Raw genomic sequence first — 20360 nt, 5'->3', positions numbered from 1 at the left:
ATCAGTTACTGTGAAGCCATTCACCGCGTATCTCTTCACCCCCGAAAACCATACACTGCAACCCCCAAATAAAATAGATTCCCTGCTCCAGCCTGCACCCCCAAGAATCTTTGACCTCTTTTATCCCTCCACTTCTTCCCACGCACCCTCCCCACCTCCACACACTCCTCATCTTTTTTCTCCCCATCCTTCTTCTCCCGCTGTTAGTGTTCTTCTCCGCTGTTCTTCTCCTAGCAGCGACACGCAGGCTCCTGTTTTCGTGCAACCCCATCTTCTCCATTTGCGCAGTTAAGTGTGTATGTTGTAATTGATTTTAGCGATATTTCACCGATCCATGTCTTGTTTTTTATATTTCACTGATGCGTTTGTAACATTCGTGAAAGGGAACACATGCCGTTTAGGTAGATCACACAGAATACACATTCCGTTTAGGATTTTTTTTTTTACTAAAACGGTTTGTGAAAGCCGTTTCCTAGGTAGATGAAACGGAATACACATTCCGTTTAGGGTTTTATTTATTTTTGTTTTCTGAAACGGTTTGTGAAATCCATTTCGTAGGAATTTTTTTTTGTGAAACGGTTTATGAAATCCATTTCCTACATAGATGAAACGGATTTCACATTCAGTTTAGTGTTTTTTTTTTTTTTCTGAAACTTTGTGAAATCCGTTTTCTACATAGTATATTGCTTGTGCTTTTGCAAAGGTAAAAAGAACATTACAAAGGGAGTTTAGGTTTAGGTTCTACTTCTATTCTTTAGTGTTGGAGAAGAGTAATGAATTATTTATATTCTTGGAATGTTCTCTACGGATGCCTCATATTGCCACAACTTATGCCGCAGTTAATACACTTATTACTTTGGGTGGTTAGAAATCCCTCGCATCAATTAAATAGGTGGTCAGTTTATGTGCTCAACGCAAGTTTTTTTATCATATTATGTTCCATTATTTATTTGATGGAGCTAGTTTTTATTTGTGTGGAACTGATTGGTTTGGTACTTTGAACATATTATTCTCAAAGATAAATTGCATGGGTTTCTGCGAAGGATGAAGCAGCCAAATGGGGGGTTCAGGTTTGATATCTTATACATCTTTGTCACTTCAATTAAAAATAAGAAATTATAGTGATATCTTGTACCCCTTTTTAATTATATCTAATGATAGCTATTCTCTAAATCTTTTATAAAGTAGGATATAACTTTTTGTGGTTTACAATTCCATGTATTTGCTCTCTGTTCACAAATGCAATGCACCACCATTCACACCTATGAATGGTGACATTTTTTATTTTCTTGTGTTTGTGGAGCCCCTGTTGTGTAGAAACCAATCTGCCACCGCACACTTGTCTGAAGGGTGTGAATTCATCTGCTTTGTTGAAAGCATTTCTTTAATGCGGTTTATTCTCTTTGTGGTTGAGACATGCAGAGTTGCTTGTGAAACCTTATTTTTCTAATCAATCTTTTCTTTTCAATCATCAAATACTTTATTCAGGATGCATGATGATGGAGAAATTGATGTTCGAGCTTGCTACACTGCAATCTCTGTAAGTGTCACACTGTGACAAATGTCCATTGACACTTTATTTACCAAGGCAGAAAAGCAAAAAATGTATGGGATGTGACACGGATTCTGTAATCCGTTTCTTGCAATTTTTTTTCAAAAAAAATTGCAAATTGTTTTTACGAAACGGATTACAGAATCCGTTTCATAGTGTTATGAAACGGAATCTGTATTCCGTTTCAAAAAAAATTGCAAATTTTTTTTACGAAACGGATTACAGAATCCGTTTCATAACACTATGAAACGGATTCTGTAATCCGTTTCGTAAAAACAATTTGCAATTTTTTTTGAAACGGAATATAGAATCCGTTTCAAAGTGTTATGAAACGGATTCTGTAATTCGTTTCCCATACGTTTTGATTTTTTCGTAAAACGGCTTTTGTATTCCGATACTGGAATGGAGAAGAGACGAAACGCGAGTAGAAGAAATAATGTTTTGGGGGTGCAGGATGTTGGCGACGCAGTAAATGAAATTTACTGCGTCCCACCCACTTTCACCCACTCTCTCATTCATAGTAAATAAGGGTATAACAGTCTTTTTTGGGGGTACAGAAGAACTATTGAAGGTGCAGGGAGAAGCCCCCAACATCCAATCTGATGGATTGAGAATAAATTTTAGAAAAAAGTTTGAACACATGGTTGAGTTGGATCGGGTGAACGGGTAAAGTTGGGGGAACGGGTAAAGTTGAATAAATAAAATTGAGTAAATTAATACTTATATTCAGGTTCAGATAGCGGATCAGAATTGTATGATAATTGATCTCTATTTATGTTTTAATATCTATAAATTTTTAAGTATATTTAAAATTTTATTTTTAGTATATTTTTTGTTAAAATTTAATAATAAATTATATAAAATCATAATCATTATAACAATCATTACTAAAATAGATACATATTATTTTTTTGGTTTAAAGATTTATTGTATTTATTTCATTTATTAAAAACAAAAATCTTTTTTTTGTTAAAAAAAAATGGCTGATTATAAACTTATCCAAACAACCCATCAGAATTAATATGACCCAACCCAACAAATACTAAAGCCTATTACATCGGCTATTATGTAGTAAATGGTCTCGTTTAAGTGCTGATTTAAATTATGTAGCAAGGTTAAGACAAATCATCTAACTGCTGATTTAAATTATATTTACTTATAGTTCATAAAAATTATTTTACAATTGTTTATTCTCTATATTTCTTTTAGTGAAAGTAGCACTACTATAGAATTTGATGGGGAGAATGTGATTGTTTGAGCATATATGTAATCTAATTTTGGTTCATTGTCTGGTGTGTTAATGATGCAGCTATTGGCTTGAGCTTAAGGAATTAGGCAAGAATATGGGAAATGGATATTCATCAAAAGTTTAGTTGAATTGATTAGATAAGTGTCGTGAAGTATTTTTGGTACTCTAACTAGGAAAATGGGGAAGCAAGTTATATTGTGTAAACTTTGTATATAAATGTGAGTATTAGTGAAATAACAGAATTCAGAAAATATTATTTTCCACATGGTATGCAAGCTGCATTAACCCAATGGAATTCACATACACCATCACCAAAGCTTCCTTACCAGTTATTTACAACTCATGAACGAAGGGTTATTGCTCAACAAATCGTGTCGAATAATACCCCTTTTGCATTTGGAATAATCTTGGATGATACCATTTTTTTTTTATAAATCTGACTTCCTCACTGGTGTTACATCAAAACCTTTTGAGTGAGGATCCTCCTCTTGAATTTTAATCATGTTTTGGCATATGTTCGCGAGGATCACAACAATGACACACTAAGCACCTCAAGCTATCTGACACTGCATTTTTGTCCTCCTGGACCTACTCAATCTTCAAAAGAAAAAAATTCATCCAACAAAACTGACACCTTCTTCACATGTACTTATTGTGGTGACAGTGATACTGAAAGCAATGTTGGTACAATATTATTGGCTACACTGAATGGTGACATTTATCAACAACACTACAAAGAAGATCAACCATGTTGTTGTAATCACGAAAAACAAGAATCCTCCTCTTCCAATGTCAAATCTTGCGCATGCAACAATGGTAAGTCCTATGCACATCTTTCTGTGAACAGAACTTGGATTACTCATCAGTGCTATTGATCACATGACAAATGGGTGAAATCAACTGTAAGTTGAGTTCCGTGTTATATGAATTTACAAGAACAATATATATCAAGAAAATATTTACAAATCTTTTAGCCATAAGATTTTAAGCAGAAGATATCAAAGATTAATTATTGGAAGACTTATTTACTTGTCTCACACAGTTCCTTAAAACGATAGAAGACAATCATATCATATCAATTACAAGTAGCCCAGTACAACATGAATGTAGTGAGCATGGGAGGTGGATCACCACTCCATCAAATATCACGCAGGCAAAGATCGTTTTCCATTTGTTGTTTCACAAGATCAATTGTTCTTAAAAAGATTGTGTTTCGGAAAGTTTCCCATTCCTCACTTCACGAGTTGGGTATGACCGATATATACTTCCCACACAAAGTGGAGTGGTGGCGTAAAACAAGAATCTTGGTGAAAATATATATATATATAGCTAGTTATTCATTTTATTTGATTGAGATCATTACGGAGTAACTTGGTACTTTAATTGGTGAAATCGGGAAACAAACTATTCTAGAAATTAAATAACACGTTCAGAAAAGTTATTCAGAAAAAATCTCAACCGCTTTAAATTAATTCCATTCACATGGGGTGTGGGAGACTTCCCATAAACTTCCGTCTAGATTATGCTGCGATTCTTTCCACACTTACTCGTCGCCCTTTTTTCTAATTTCCTACAATACAGACACTGCCTAGTGCCTTGGCCTTTTCGCATGAGTTTGGCCGAAATACAAAGAACAAACAAATGCAACCAGCAACTTATTACACATAAAAATAAGTTGGCGTGCGCACCTACTTGTGGGTTCGGTTTTCAAACTCTCAGAAAAAGAGGATCAACGTGTATTAAATATTGATTTGATAAGGATTAGTTTAAGGGCAGATAGAAAGAGAATAGTCCAATATGACAAAAAGAGCATAATGCATCCATCCCTGCGGCTCGATAAATTCACACCATTCCAAAGATGTTAGGTCAATCATGTTCACCCAAACATCTCATGTCCAGCCTGTACTCTTTATACCATTTATGTTCTTATTCGCAGCTCTCAACGGTTGAATTCCAAGGTGCAGACAGAAATTCAATTCAACACAACGTTTTCGAAAAATTTTTACCAAATTGTTCATACAAAAAAATCCACCCTGCTCTTGCCCAAAGCAGAAAGAACAAAAGAAAAAAATGTAATATCTTTATCTAACCACAAGATATAACATAAGAAGATATTTGAAACTGAAAGGTATGGAGAAAGAGTAAGACGGAGGTAAATAAATACAAATATGGAAAAACCGATACAAAGTATCCTCTGGAATAGCAGGAACTCGTTAACTATCCTACGAAAGAATTTCATATCGAAACCAAACTCTAAGCTAGTGGAGTGTCCTAAACACACTTCACGTGTAAACAAATATATAGACAGAAAAGGAGTTTAACAACAAAACTCATATAGATAGAATTCAGAAGCCAAAAATCCAGTATCTATATGGTCACTTTCCCTACACATGCTGTGCACTAGAACCATACCCATTAACACCATTTGTTCCGTTGATTCCATGTGCTGTCTTGTTCGCTGATTTCTTCCTCTTCAACACAATGAACCATGTGTAAGCCTCCAAAAGCACAGCGATACCACCCAAAGCTGCAATGATGCCAATGTAAGCATGCTTCCAGTCATTGTAGCGATCCCCTACGGAAACCTCCAAGGCTTCGAACCCTTTAAAGATGTTGATGATACTGATGATTATGGTGGCGTATCCAATGGCGTAGTGGTAAAAGTTCCAGTAGATTCTGATTTTGTGATCCTTGTTGGGCCTCAGAAGCAGAGCAAAAACCTGTATTCAGCGAAAGAGGTAGTTTGTTTGAGTCCCCATAGCATTCAAAAGAAGAGGGTTCGGAAACAAAAACAAATGAAGAGCATCTCATAAATCATACCTGAAGGGTTCCAAGGCAGAAGAGGGTGATTCCGAGTGCTCTATGGGTATCGTAGGTAACACCAGTTGAGTCACTGCCAAGCTTGAGACCAGTTCCCCAACCAGCAACACCAACTATGTATGCAGAGGTTTGGCAGGTAACGTGAAGGTAAAACCAAGCAGGGTCAGCAGATTTGAACACCTTCAAATACCTAGCTATGATGGCACCAAGGGGCATCAAAGTCCCCCAGCTCATAGCATTAAGAATTCCATGGACCTGACAACAAATCAACATCCTTCAATCAGCTTCTCAAAAAAAAAAAGAAAAAAAAGTCCAGGCACCAGAAAAATAGGTACTTACATTTCTTCTTCTTCGGAGTGAACCCCCACTTGATCCTGCTTGAGTGGCACCAGAAAGAAGATCCAAACTTTCCTTAGATTGGGTGTTGGACAAAGAATGCGCTTGAGGGGTAGAACCAGAGAGAGAACCGTCATTCCAAAGGTGGACCAAAGTAGCGGTATTGTTTGGAAGAGTGAGGGTGGCATAGATGGTGATCTCATTGTTCTGACGGGTAGCCGTCAAGCCAGAATGAGGATAAGAGATGGCTCCCTCTGCCAACTGGGTTGCGGGACTTTGGATGGAAGAAGTGTATGCTCTTGGGGTGCCGCCAGATTGTGAGATAGCCACCAGAGCCTGTGCTCCAGTCATGGATGAAGAGAGGTCATTGTTAGGATTTATAGCCCACGAAACCCACCTGTCTGAGTCGGAGATTCCAGAGTGTCTGAATGCTATGTCCAACCTGCCTGAGGACTGATCATAAGACCAGTGAAGGTAAGAGCTTAAGTGAGGAAGATCACGGCACGTGGTAAACACCCTGTTCTCCGTGAAGGTATGGCTCGAGCATGCCTGTGACTGTGCCGAGGTTGTCAGAAGGAGATTGCCCAACACAGATATGGCCAAAACAAGCCTCACCACCATCAGCTTTCCAACCATTTTCCTTTCACCTCTCTTGCTTGATCCTGAAAAAGTTGCTTCGACAGTTTTAGAATCTCTCTGTTGGCTCCCGCTGAAAACTTACAGGGAAGGAGATCTGAACCGACAACAAGTGGCTGTTGAAACCTTGCTCGATTGATTGTTTCGTTTTTGGTTTCTTGCAGATACAAACCCTCTCAAGATGAATGAACTGGAGGAGGTTGTGGGAGAGAATGAGGGGAAACGGGGGTTATTATAGGACTGGGTAGGGTTAGGTAGTTGAGTAGTTGATGTCCAAAGATGACTAAAAGTCTCACACAAGAAAAAAAAAAGATTGAATTTTTAAAATAAAAGCACGCATAATCTAGATGCCCTAATTCGTTTAAAGTATGAATTGATGTCGCATTATGATATTCCCTCTCTCACATAAGAAAAAAAAAAAGGCTAAGTTTTTCTATTGACAAAGAAACCCCTTGAATTATAAATTATTAAATTTAAAAGCTTTTTAATTATGAAATTACAGAAACGACCTGTTCTGTCTCCCTACCGGGGTCCACCTTCTCCCCGTAAGAGGAAGCTTCCATTACGTGTGTCATGTAGAAGCAATTTGATTTGTTCTAAAAACAACAGTTGGAAATTTGGAATTCCGACCTGTGATGTTAAGTGGACAATTTTTTCCACCATTGTGAAACCACCACCTTTTCACACCTGTCTCTTTGTGCAACGTAAGACTTCGCAGTACATTTTTTTTATTTTTTAATTTTCCATATCTAAGTTGGAACGGTGATTTTGATGGTTGAAGTGAAAGAATGAGAAAATTGTTGGACGGTTTAACCAAACAGGTTCCGTGTGTATGGCAAAGCAACCTCTTCATCCCTTTCGTCTTTCTTGCGTAGCCATGTCGTCAGTCCCAAACCCATGAGGTTGACTGTATTTCTCCCAAACGTAGATATACGGTACGGTACTACTATTCAACAATCGATAAATAATTTGTTTTAATTTTATACATTATGCAATCTTATCTTCTCATCATATATAACCTTCACTTCAACTTTAATATATAATTTTGGATCAACATGTTTTTTATCCACGTGTTTTTAAATGTATGAACTTTAATAATTCATATGAACTTTTAAATGTATTTAAAAAATAACTTGAAATTTAAAGTCGTTCCGAAACTAATTATGATTAGAGTTGTATGTTAAGTGATTGAATAGTTTATATTGGCATTAAGCGGGCAAAGAGGCAAAGAGGAGACTTCTCTTGTCCTGTACACCGTTACCATGTGACTGGGAATAAATTTAGCACCGATGATTGAATAATTATGGGATCTTAAACTAAGCATGTTGAATTAAGAAACACGGTTGTTAAGTGTGACAAAATTTCGTAGTCAACTTTAGAAGATTCTTAGTATTTGTTCCTTTAATGGTTGTATTTGTTGTGGTGTGGTAGTAGTGATAGATTATTGCATCCGGAAGTTTGGGTCGGAGTCAACTGAGAGAAGGGCTTGGAGGATGTGTTGAATAAATTGTGAGTAATTTAGTTCAACTTTTTGTGGCTGCTCCGTTTGAGTGGGTCAACAAACTTAGATATCACACTCACATGAAAATTGGAATACGCGTCACAAGTCAAAAAATGCAAGCGGAACCAATCTACTGCAACCAAACCCATACACCCAACAGGACTAGGACTAGGTTAATCTCTATAATTACCATTACCATAAACAAATCAATACCCACGAAGAGGAACTGCTTCGGATTTGGTCGTGTCCATGTTCCAAGAATAATGCTGCATTTTTTTCGTGCCTTTTTCTGAACATACAATGAAAAGGTGTTTTTTTTCATTCATATGACCATTTGGTAAGCTTGTTGAATGTCCGAGCAAAAGTGCATTGATTGTTTGAAGTATTTATAGAATATACTTTTTTGCAGTCTATCGCGTAAAGAAAATCATTTTGGATTCTGATTTAGAGTAGAACTGATGGAGAGTACTAGACTACTACTATGGTTAAATTTTTCTGAGTCTTATTTTTCTTGTTCACGATATTACTTTTAAGGTGTGTCCTTGAGTTTGCATTAATTTAAAAGGTTAAAACACTTTTTTTTTCAATTTTCATCAAATTTTATTAAATAAGTCATAATTTTGATTTTATGTTCAAATAGATTCTAATTTTTATCAATTTTATTCAATTGGATCATTTTTTGTTAACATTATTTAAATTATTAACGGGCATGAAGAGTAACTGTCACGTGTCATTTCATAGTTTTTTTTTTTAATTTTTTAATTTTTTTAATTGGTTTTTTTGATTTTTTTTAAATTTTTTTTTGATTTTTTTTTTTGAATTGTTTTTAAATTTCCACGTGTCAACCCAGCAGGTTCTATATTCAGTCTGGTCTCTATATTTGTTATTTTTGTTCAATTGAGTTCCAATTTTTGTTAATATGAATCAATTTGGTCTCTCTCCCAATTGAAACAACATTTAATGACTTTGACACGTGATACGCTACTGGGTTGACACGTGAATATTTAAAAAAATAAAAAAAAATTTAAAAATCACGAAGTAACACGTGGTCGTCACTGTTTATGGTCGTTAATGATTTAAACGGTGTTAGCAAAAAGAAACTCAATTAAACAAAATTGACGAAAATTTAGACCTATTTGAACACAAAATCAAAATTAGTACTTATTTGACAAAATTTGACTAAAATTGGGATAAAAAGGTATTTTAACCCATTTAAAACTATTTGAAAATTCATATATGATCTAGATTTTATAAAATGTGTTTCGATTAAAAATTAGGTTAAAGTAAGTATTTTATATTAAATATTAAATAAGAGTAATAACAAATGCTCCCTGAAAAAGTACTATTTATACTTTGGCCCATTGAATAGTTGACTGAAGTGATTAAAGTGATAAACACTATTATTGCTTGAATTATTTAAAGGTACAACCAATTAAAGTGAAAGCTTCCGCGTAGATTTCCACTTTCACACAGTATAATATAAATTGAGATAGAATTCTTTTTCTTTATTTAACGCTTTTTAAATTTCTCATATATTCAAATGCATTTCTTTGGTAATTAACTAAGTTGGGAGAGCTTTAAATTTTCCACATCTTTTCCTTTACGCTTCCTTTAATTAACTTTTTTGGGTTTGTTAGAAAGAAGTGAAATTAGGAAATTTGGACATGAATAAATGATAAATACATTAAAAATAAAGATGTTCAATTCAAAATAAAAAATATAAGAGAAATCAAATAAAAATACTCGAACATATATATATATATATATATATATATATATATATATTTTTTTTTTTCTTTGTCATTATCTAATAGCATAGGATCTTCTTGAATGGGCAATTATATAATTATGATGTGTGAAAATTCTTAAGAAGAGAAGAGTGCATGATTTACTAATAATATAAAAAATATTGAGGAAAAAAAATTGGTAGCGAATTAAAGAGGATGAAATGCGAAATTCACGACTTTGTATTGATTCAAATATTATATTTTATTGAATAGTTTTTAAAATCACAAGTGCATACAAGTTAAGTTAATGTTGAATGTTTAACAGATGACATATATATATATATATATATATATATATATATATATATATATATATATATATATATAATACTCGCATGTTAAGAGAGCGAGTATGGGTATCATAGTATCCGTACTCGTAGATATTCGTACCCGCTATAATCTAATTTAAATTAAAAAAATAAAAAAAAAACATGTTATTTTTTTATCAATTAGTTTTAAAAAAAAATCATTTTTTTTGTAATCTGTCATTCAACACTCTTTAAATGTGTTATTTTGACTTTGTTTAAAATTTATGAATGTTATGTATTGTATTTTATTTGAATTTACGATTAAAATATGTTGTTAAATATTTATTTTTATTTTTTTTAAATATCCGCGGTACTCATGAATATTAAAAAATTATGTGAGTACCCGCATAACGGATACCCAATGGATATGGATACAGATTTGGGTGAATATTTATCAAGCAGGTAGGATACGAAGGAACTACTACCCATACCTTATCCATCTCGTTTACATCCTTAATAATAATGCACGTGCTTGCATTAATATATATATATATATATATATATATATATATATATATATATATAAATTACCTATGTAAGAAAGATTTATAGTTAATTTTTGTCGTGTAAAAATATTTGCAAAGCAAAACACACTCATAAAGTTATCGGTGAAATTATTCGACAAATATATTTTATTAGCGTTTGTAGAATATTTAGAAGAAAATGTATTTTAAAAGTTAAATTGTGGTTCATTTGACAAAAATGGTTTGGAATTATGTTTCAAAATCCTTAAATATATAGTGAAGTTTACGTGATGAAAATGTCATAAAAAATATATTCATAAGAAAACGGTCAATTGATGGCAAAAATTAGTGGCTGGTAAAGTTAATTAAGAAAGGTAGTTATAGCATTATAAAAAAGATAAAGTATTGTTTAAAACGGCACACATAGTGCGTCAACGCGTCAAAGAGTTTCACATTTTCGTCAAAGTAAGAGAGGGGATGCCTTGCCGTACACATGCATTAGTTAACTTTTAAATCTTCAAAATAAGCATTGGCTAATTAATCTTTAAAACTATTTTAATTGAACATATGTTTTTGAGGCTTTTTTCGGTAACAAACTATCAGTCAGTAATATTATTAAAGTTATGCTCGTGTTTAATGTGTCAAGTGTCATGTTGATTTTTTTTTATTAGCATGTTTTACAATTTAATTCAAACATTAGATAATAAAATCATTACGATTAGCATTTTTTTTTCGTGAAAAATATAAACATCGTTATCATATGAATTTTCAAAAAAAAGAAAGTCTATATAATTTGTTAGTCGTAGTATTTTTAATTTTTTTAACTTTTTTATTGATAATATTGCTAATGAATAATAAATACAATATTAATAGTAATAAATTTATATTAAAATAAAGGATAAATATGTTGTCGGTCCCTTAACTTTCAGTAAAAATTGGAATTAATCCTTCATCTTTAATAAATGAGTGAATTTAATCCCTTTAACCACATTTTGTTAAATTTATTTGACGTTTTAATTGTTTTTCTAAGTAAATATTAAAGCAAAAATGAGTAAATAATTCAATTACTATCATGAAATGTGTTTAAAATATCAAATAAATTTAAAAAATTTGATTAAAAGACTAAATAATATAACTTTTAATTTTTTCTTCTTCTTTTTCCTTTTCATTATTAGTTTTCATGATGATTAATGTACTTTTGCAGTCTTCCATTATCGATGTTTTCTCTTTTAAAGATTTTGTTTTTTTGCATGAGAAAAATATTATATATTTTTCCCAAAAATAATTTCGTCATTGAAATGCATTTATGATACTCGTGTTAAAATATATGTTGTGATAGAGGACAATTGAATGTTTGAGCAAAGAAAAAAAAGTCAAAATTATTATATTTTATTATAAGAAATTTTTTAAATAATAATTAATTTTAATGATAAAATAATTAATTATTATTATTATAATGAATTGTATATTAATTTATAAATTAAAATTATTAGTAATTAAAATAATTTCGAAATTTTTTAACTAGTCTTTAAATTGGTAACTACAATCATTTCTATAATTTGTCACTAATATTAATTATTAATGTTTTTTTAAAGGAAATGATTCTTAGAAAATTGTGTATTATTGCTATGTTCTTTTATTTTAATAATTATTTATTGTTGGTATATTATTTTATTTCTCTTAAGTTATTTTACATGTTATTTCTGTATTTTTTTTATTTTTTCTTGACTCAACCACGAATTGTTCCTATATTGAAAAGAAAATAAGTACAAATAATAAATATTCAATACAATTTTACAGCATAAATAACATTTTTTATCTAAAATCCGTGAAATACCAATAGACTCAAATTGAACCAAATTTGATATCTTAACAATTTACAATAAATAAACAACTATTTGATGATTAATTATGTCAAAATTATTATATATATATATATATATATATATATATATATATATATATATATTGAATTGGATCATTAAGTATATTATTAAAACGAAGTTATAGTTTATTTGAGTCAAAATGTAAATTTTTTTTTCTTCAGAACATTACTCTAAAAGTCTAACTTACCCAAATTACAAGTTTTTTGTTAGATAGACAATAACTTTTAAACTTTAGACAATAAATACTTTGGCTGTGACAAGTCTTACATAGATTTTTGACAAAAATAATTGAAACCAAAAGACATAACAAAAAAAAAAACTAAAAGCTGTTAAATTAAATTTATTAATTTATAAATATTTAACAAACTTATTCATTAAAAATATTGATAAATATAAAATGACAGCATGTTATCTAATTTTTATCTAGTTTTTTTATTGTAGTTTATTGATAAAATACATTTTGGAGTCTTCATAATTTCATTTTTTTTTCATTATAAAACCTTTTCATTTATAACTATACATCAATTATAAAAACACTTATATAATTAATCTTATATTATATGTTAAGTTAAGATATTTGTGGTCTCAATTAAAATAAACAAAATAACATACTTTTCAGTAGACATCATATTTTGATCATGTTAATGAAAATAAGGTATGACTAAAAATGATAGAATAAATAGTATAAAGGATTATTGAAAATCAGCGTAATGTTAATTATAAAAAAGTAATATAATTATTTCATAAATTAGAAAAAAATAGTATATATTGAAAATATAAAATAATTCAGTGTCTTAAAATTGACAATAATTACCCAAAAATTCATATCATCGACAATTTTTGATTAAATATATAACATTGTAAAATTATTTATTTAGTCATTACATCGATAATAAAATCAAATAAAAGTATTCATAATATATATCTGTCCTTGTTAATATCTTATGTAATTAATAAAAAGATAAAAAAATAAGAAAATCTCATATGAGTGAAAGAAAACAATAAAATTCACTTTATTGAGAAAAAAATAACGACAAAATAAGTATAAAAGGCAGTAATTAGAAGTTAATATGTTATAAAAAAAAACACTTGAAGTATGTATCATCTTTAAAAAAATATTAGAAAGCTTGTTTAGTAAATAATATTAATAAAGTACTTTTAAACTAAATCAAAAAAAGTAAAACTTATCTAATAATAGAAGAAAAAGTTAAACAATGCACGAAATCATCAAAACTTTAATGTTGAGTTAGGGATACAATTATCCCATCCCACAAAAATGCTCAATACTACTTAGAAATCAAAAGTATAGATAATTTATGAAAACACATGTCCTTCAGCATTTTAACTCCTTTAATTGCGGTATACTCTAAACAACTTTTTGCGACAGAAGTTTAAAACCTAATATTTAATAATAGGAGAGTCTCATTCCTCATTCAGTTTTTTCTTTGATTTGTTCAACCATATCATCCATAATAATACACGTAAATACGATACGTAGCCTTATGCAAACGTAACTGTAAGAATATGAATCTGTGACAAAAACTTTCGAAAGTACTACGTAAATGCTGTCGTAACATTGAAGAAAAAATTGTGACAGTCAAAATAGATTTTATCAACCAAATTGGGAGTTAAACAAATATTTAGTAACGTCTTACTGGAAACATGTTTGAAGTCATTTGTGGAAGTCATTGCAGAGATCGATTATATTTGAAGTCAAGCAAACATGGTGGTAATTGGTAAAATAGTGGACCGTATCTGTTAAATTATAATTTTCTTTACATTAATTAATGATGAGAGAATGTATACTAAAATACCTCCAATTTTGACATTTTTTTACAAGTTCGTTGTGTTTAACTATTTATACTCTTAATTATGGCGTAGGAAGATTTCAAACCCAACAAAAACAAAGGAAATAATGTTTGATACTTCTATTGTATAAAATACATGCATAATGAATTATTATTATTATTATTATTTAAGCCATTTTATAAATACAAAGATTCTTTATATTTTAGAATTTTTAACTTACTTTATATTACACTGGGTGCTGATCTTATTTATAATTGAGGAAGTTTTGGTCCCTCCATTTTAAACTCTGTCTATTTAACCATATTTATGAAACCTTAATAACCCTTTCTGAAATTTCTTAACACATAAAACAAAAGAGACGTTTTCTTTTATTTGGTTTGCAGGGAGTTATTAATAAAATAATGGAAAGAAGAAGAATAGCGAGACGCAGTTAAGCCTGTTGAATGCGGAAAAGTTGAAAAGCTCCAAAATAGTGGCATTTGAATATTAAGCCATGAATTCGTCACCTCTTGGTTGATATATTATTACAAGACTTTTATTTTAGATCGCCAACTTTTTCTTCGTCCCTGTACACCCCTGTTTTTTTTCAAAATTTAGTGGCGTGTTGCTTGGAAAATTGACTCATTAATTATGACCTGTTGAAAATTTAGCGTGAGATCTTTCAAAAAAAAAAAACACAGAGGGTTTTATTTGAATGGTTGAAAGAAAACTTGATTAGAAGTGACGAGTAGTAAATTTGAAGGGGTCGTAGAAGATAACTTAGTGAAGTCACAAGTGTACAAGTGTTGAAGGTAATTGTCCATTAACTTTCCCTTAATAATATTTTATTGCGTTAAAGTAATAGTTAACAAGGAATTATGTGTGTGTAATGGTAGGTGAGCTGAAAGTTTCACAAGATCTTTGGTGGATTGGACAAGGTTCGTGTAACATCTCAATCAATCCAGTTTTAACTCAATGTTTGAAGTTTATGATCCTGACCAAGTGCTTTTAACTCCAACAATTCTAGAAGTGTCTTTTATGGTTTTTGACACTACGACTTCTCTTCTCTCACCCTTATAACAAGACAATTCTCATGTCCCTCTTAATGTGTTCTCCCTTTCAATCGTCACCAATTTTCTGTCCTGTATTGATTAGTGAATACGCATGGGTATAATAAAAGCAATTTCATGACTTTGACATTAAACACTGTATATTCCATTCCCACTCAATTGAATACTATATAATAATAGTTACATTTAAAAAGACAAATACTACTGCCCTTTTAACTTCTCTGTAGTAACATATTATTAAATATTTTTTATCTATATTTCCTTAGTTTATTTTTTTCTTATAAAGAACATTTGTTAGTATTGTTTTAATAAAAAAATAAGAGCGTAAGAAAAAAATAAATCATTTGTTAATTTTTCAAGTTCAGTTTATCAAATACTTGGTTAAGTTTATTTATTTAACTCAAAACACATCTAAGAAAACTTAAATATGGGTTCAAATATTTAAATAAGCTCAATTTACCTTGGGTGATCAATTCAACACATTTAGTCATCATGTATTAGTTTCTCTTCCGAATTTTGTAATGGTTTGGCAAGGCATCCTACTCCTTTTTATTAAATAAAATTATTACTTCGACTTTTGCACTAACAAATTATATTTGTTTGTTAACAAAAAAAAATCTCGTTTATTCGTGAATTAATATCACATTTAAACATAGCAATAATATATACAATATATCTATGAATACATATACATCAAGTGTTATTTATTTATGCTTATAAATGTAACTATTATATTGAATCATACAAAAGAAAAAAATTAAAAACATCCAGTTCCTCATGGGTTATAGATTCTTTGCTGCACGAGGGATGTATCATCGTGTTCTTCCGCAGAAGGAAAGGAACAAAATGTATTGGTGTATCTCTTTATTTGCCTGCAAAAGAAACATATAACAATTTGAGTCAGGTTATATAGAACTGTACTATTCTTTATATAATTCCAAAACTCTCATCTCTTAAAAGTCGAAACTAAAAGTTATTTATATATACACGTTGAGATGGTTTTTAGGACAAAAGATAACGAAGTTTTAAAGTGAAGAATACATGCAATCAAATATACAGATGTATACACATGTGATTTATTAAAAAATCTTTTTTTTTCCTAAAGTTTGTGTGAGAATCAATGAAATTTTGACTTTAAATTCTCTGTATGCATGCTGAAGACTTGCAGAACAGTGAAACCAAAGGACAAAACTTTACGTATTTGGCATTGAACACATGAAACAAATAGATAGAATTAAGGCATGCAAATCCTCAACACACGCACATGCACATAAAGGAAACCAGTTAACAAGAAGCACACAAAAAAGATTGCGAAAGGCAGTTACTTACATTAATTTATTGTTCTTGTTCTAAGCACACTTGATCCTGGCTGCATTGAACTAGAGAAGATCGAAGGTTTCCTTGGCTTGGAGGTTAGAAGTAGCAAGTTGATGCTGTGCAGGAGTAGAAGCAGACAGAGGACCATCTTGCCAAAGGTGGACCAAATTGGTGGTACCGTTTGGAAGAGTGAGGGTGGCATAGATGGTGATCTCACTATTCTCACGGGTAGCTCTCAAACCAGAGATGGCATAAGAAATGTTTCCCTCTGCCAACTGGGTTGAGTAACCTTGGATGGAAGAAGTGTATGCTCTTGGGGCACCACCGGATTCTGAGATAGCCACCAGAGCCTGTGCTCCAACCATAGCTGAATTGAGGTTGTTGTTGGGATTGATGGCCCATGCAACCCACCTGTCCGAAGCGTTGATTCCAGCGTGTCTGAATGCCATGTCCAACTTGGCTGTGGCCTGCTCGTAGGTCCAGTGGAGGTACGAGGTTAAGTGGGGAAGGTCGCGGCATGAGGTGAAGACCTTGTTGTCGGTGAAGGTGTGGTTCATGCATGTCTGTGACTGTACTGAGGATGTGAGAAGAAGAGAGACCAACACAGATAACGCAAGCCTCAACTTTTCAACCATGTTATATATTTCTACACCTTACACTTCCTTCTTTATCTGGTTTTTGGTTGTAGAAAACACAACACGAGCAAAGTGGGAGGAGATTGTGTTATATATTTTTTGTTGCTATGTTATAACAAACCTGTTCCAATTGGATGAATGTTTACAGACATCTTTTCAGGGTGAGATTAAAAAGGAAAACTGAATGGACATTGTTACAGTCTTCAAACTCGTGTGTTTTTAAGAAGAAATATTCAAGAAAGATAAAGTAATTAAATAAACTAAAGTGCATGCTGGTCGAGGTATATAATAATTAAGAAATTGAATACCTTTTATTGACTGGGATTGATATCCTTCATCTTGTTTTTTTTTTTAGAGAAATCTCAAAATCTCTTCTTCTTTTTTTATTATATGAAAATTTCAATATGTTGAAACAAGATATATTTATATTGGGCTACTACAGATAGGTTCATATTGTGCAGCATTTCTTTGGTTATAACATATTTAAATGCATGCCTAACAGGAAAATAGGGTAGGGAAGGTTGTCTCTTCACATGTGTATGGACAAACACCCCTTATGTCATGTTTATATATTCACACTTTGTTGATGAAACAAAAATATAAAGTCAATTGCTATTATTAGTTAAAGGAGAGGATAAAGAATGAAACTTTGAATTAGCAATTTCATTATTTGAATCGCATATACGATTTTGAAACCATGGGTAAATCACAATTTATCTCACTAACAATTAAGGGAAGTTTGTGAAACCATGAACATGTAAGCATGGACGGATGGGGAATAGTTGCATTTTGAATATGGTGCATAGAATTCGGCACCGCATCAACTTTTTCTTCGTCCTTTTTTTTTTTTTTTCCCTTAGTGGCGTGTTGCTTGGGAGATTAACATGATGATCTGTTATCAAATATTCAAAGTCGGATCTTTCTCTTAGAAAAAAGGACCAAGGGACGATTTTAATGGTTGAAGATTTATTCGAACCTAACAAATTATTCAAAAGAAAATTTATTGCTGGAAATATTGTGTGCGAAATGTTTCTAGAGGTCAAACCAATGCTTCGCGTGTATAATAACATTTTCTTGCCTCTCATGTCCCAATCTACTGCTATTCTGGTAATTACATTTTCCATTTCAATCACTAACATCATATGTGATACTGCATACAATTCTGTTTTTCTGACTTTGTTATTCTTTTGCTACAATTGCATCTTAAAAGCGCGACTCAAAATTAAAGAAACAGTTTCTTTTCCTTGTTCCATATTTCCATAAAAATATTCGGTTAAAAAATACATCCTTAATGGGAAAGTCAAAAAACACTTTATGGGTAATAAGAAATTAGAGAAGCCCAGGTTCGTAGCCCATTATGGCAGTAATTGTCGGGTATTATTCGTAATGGTCCATTTAGTGAAACAAAATATTGACTTCCTTTTATTGTCAACATCAACATTGTTTCTTATTGGCGCCCCCTAAATGCTATTTAAACCTCTACCCCAATTGAAAGAAAGATTATATAGTCCCGATCCTTTCTCTGTTTATGGTAGTGAAATTTAAATTTAATTTAATTTCATTAAACCAATTTAATAAAATAACATGTGTTTCACTAATAAATTATAAAGTGATTTTATTTTTAATTGATGTAAAATCTTTAAAATATTTCCTTACAGTACATTCATGTCGAGATATAAGAATCGAGTGACAGAAAAGATTCAAATCTAAATTAAAATGAATTTTAAATAACTTTTATACCATATTGAAATAGTAAGATTTAAATTTAAGGGTTAAATATATTTTTTTGTTCTTTAATTTTCGGTTAAAATTGAAATTATTGTTTTTTCAAATTTTGAATAGATTTAATCCTCAAACTTTAAAAATATGTGAATTTAATTATTTTAACCACATTTTGTTAAGTTTATTTGACGTTTTAAATGTGTTTTACGATAACATTGAAGTAAAAATGTGTTAAACACCATAAATAACTTGAATATTATCATGAAACGCGTTTAAAACATCAAATAAAATATATAATTAAATTAGACCAAAATTTCAAAGAAGAAATAATTATAAAGAATCTCATCCTTTATATCAATCTCTTGCATTTTCTGAACCTGATCTACACTCAAGTAGTCCATTTTTTCCATAGCTGCACCCCTTACCTTTCTTTCAGCTTTCTTCCACTCATGTATTTTTTTACGGAAAAATTATCATTGACCTACTCAGCTGAGAATTTTCAGCTCATTTTTTCTGGTGTTAAAAATGTGTCTGTACTGCGCATTTATGCAGAACGACAAAAGTTCCTTATGAAGGAAGTTCTGTAGACCACTTCATATTGACATTCTACTCTAAGCATACTATCTAATGATTAAGGAAGGAATTATTCACTTACCACATTGTAAACCTCGTACTCATTCATTGACTTTCTAAATATGTATATAAAGTTATTTCTTTTCTCAAAGTAGTAGAGCGGAGAGTCATCATCTAAAAACGCTTAAACACTATACATTTATAACTCAATTATTTGTTTGCGATTCACCCTCTTAAACTTCCCTTTTGATCAGTGAGTAGTGTTTCCTCGTGAAGATGTAAAGAGATAAAAATTATAGCAAACACATTTTCTCACAAAAATCATTTTAGCTCACAGAAAAAGAGAGGAAACAGTTGCGATTATGCAGACAAAACTGAGAAAGTGAAAGTAGTTTATAGAAAGCCCAATTTAAGATAGGGTGAGTTTGGACCACCCCAATTTTGGTGGGAAAAGTGGTGGGCTTTTTCCATTGTGCTTGTGCATGGTTGATTGGTAATTTTGTTTTGGTCCAGTAGTGGTAGAACTCTAACTATGACGTTTCAGCAAAGGGGTGGGGGACCTGTGACACCATTTCAAAACACATTATAATTAAAGTTCAGATTGGGACCACACCAGGCCCTTCAACGGCCTACTCTTCATTATATATACCTATATGTGTACCTTAGCTTTTCGAATAAATTTTGTGAAGTTGAATTAGATTTAGAATTTATTTTTT

General features: G+C 31.3%; 2 protein-coding genes and 1 long non-coding RNA gene across 3 annotated transcripts; 1 reads left to right on the top strand and 2 right to left on the bottom strand.

Moving 5' to 3' along the window:
• Window positions 1-293: 293 nt before the first annotated feature.
• LOC114186923 lies at window positions 294-4792 on the top strand. Its single transcript, XR_003605172.1, has 3 exons — window positions 294-1070; window positions 1489-1540; window positions 2862-4792. It is a non-coding gene; the product is annotated as an uncharacterized LOC114186923 (long non-coding RNA).
• A 138-nt stretch (window positions 4793-4930) lies between these two features.
• On the bottom strand, window positions 4931-6813 carry LOC114186921 (cytochrome b561 and DOMON domain-containing protein At5g47530-like). Its single transcript, XM_028075001.1, has 3 exons — window positions 5961-6813; window positions 5622-5876; window positions 4931-5521 (listed from the first exon to the last, which is right to left on the bottom strand). The coding sequence occupies exons 1-3, from the start codon at window positions 6591-6593 to the stop codon at window positions 5186-5188; spliced, it is 1224 nt and encodes a 407-aa protein (XP_027930802.1). The 5' UTR covers window positions 6594-6813; the 3' UTR covers window positions 4931-5185.
• Window positions 6814-16031: 9218 nt separating this feature from the next.
• Window positions 16032-17543, bottom strand: LOC114188964 (cytochrome b561 and DOMON domain-containing protein At4g17280-like). The gene is made up of 2 exons (XM_028077649.1): window positions 16727-17543; window positions 16032-16269 (listed from the first exon to the last, which is right to left on the bottom strand). The coding sequence occupies exon 1, from the start codon at window positions 17347-17349 to the stop codon at window positions 16777-16779; it is 573 nt and encodes a 190-aa protein (XP_027933450.1). The 5' UTR covers window positions 17350-17543; the 3' UTR covers window positions 16032-16269; window positions 16727-16776.
• Window positions 17544-20360: the final 2817 nt, after the last annotated feature.

This window comes from Vigna unguiculata, chromosome 6, assembly GCF_004118075.2.
Source record: "Vigna unguiculata cultivar IT97K-499-35 chromosome 6, ASM411807v1, whole genome shotgun sequence".
Lineage (NCBI taxonomy): Eukaryota > Viridiplantae > Streptophyta > Magnoliopsida > Fabales > Fabaceae > Vigna > Vigna unguiculata.
Note: the sequence above shows the minus strand (reverse complement) of the source record. Positions and strands in the feature narration are given on the sequence as shown.

Excerpts from the sequence above, each read along its gene's own strand:
- LOC114188964 (XM_028077649.1), bottom strand. The coding sequence starts at position 17,349 with ATGGTTGAAAAGTTGAGGCTTGCGTTATCTGTGTTGGTCTCTCTTCTT.
- LOC114186921 (XM_028075001.1), bottom strand. The coding sequence starts at position 6,593 with ATGGTTGGAAAGCTGATGGTGGTGAGGCTTGTTTTGGCCATATCTGTG. Across the intron at positions 5,877-5,960 it reads CACTCCGAAGAAGAAGAAAT|GTCCATGGAATTCTTAATGC; the intron begins GTAAGTACCTAT and ends ATTTGTTGTCAG. Across the intron at positions 5,522-5,621 it reads TCTGCCTTGGAACCCTTCAG|GTTTTTGCTCTGCTTCTGAG; the intron begins GTATGATTTATG and ends CGCTGAATACAG.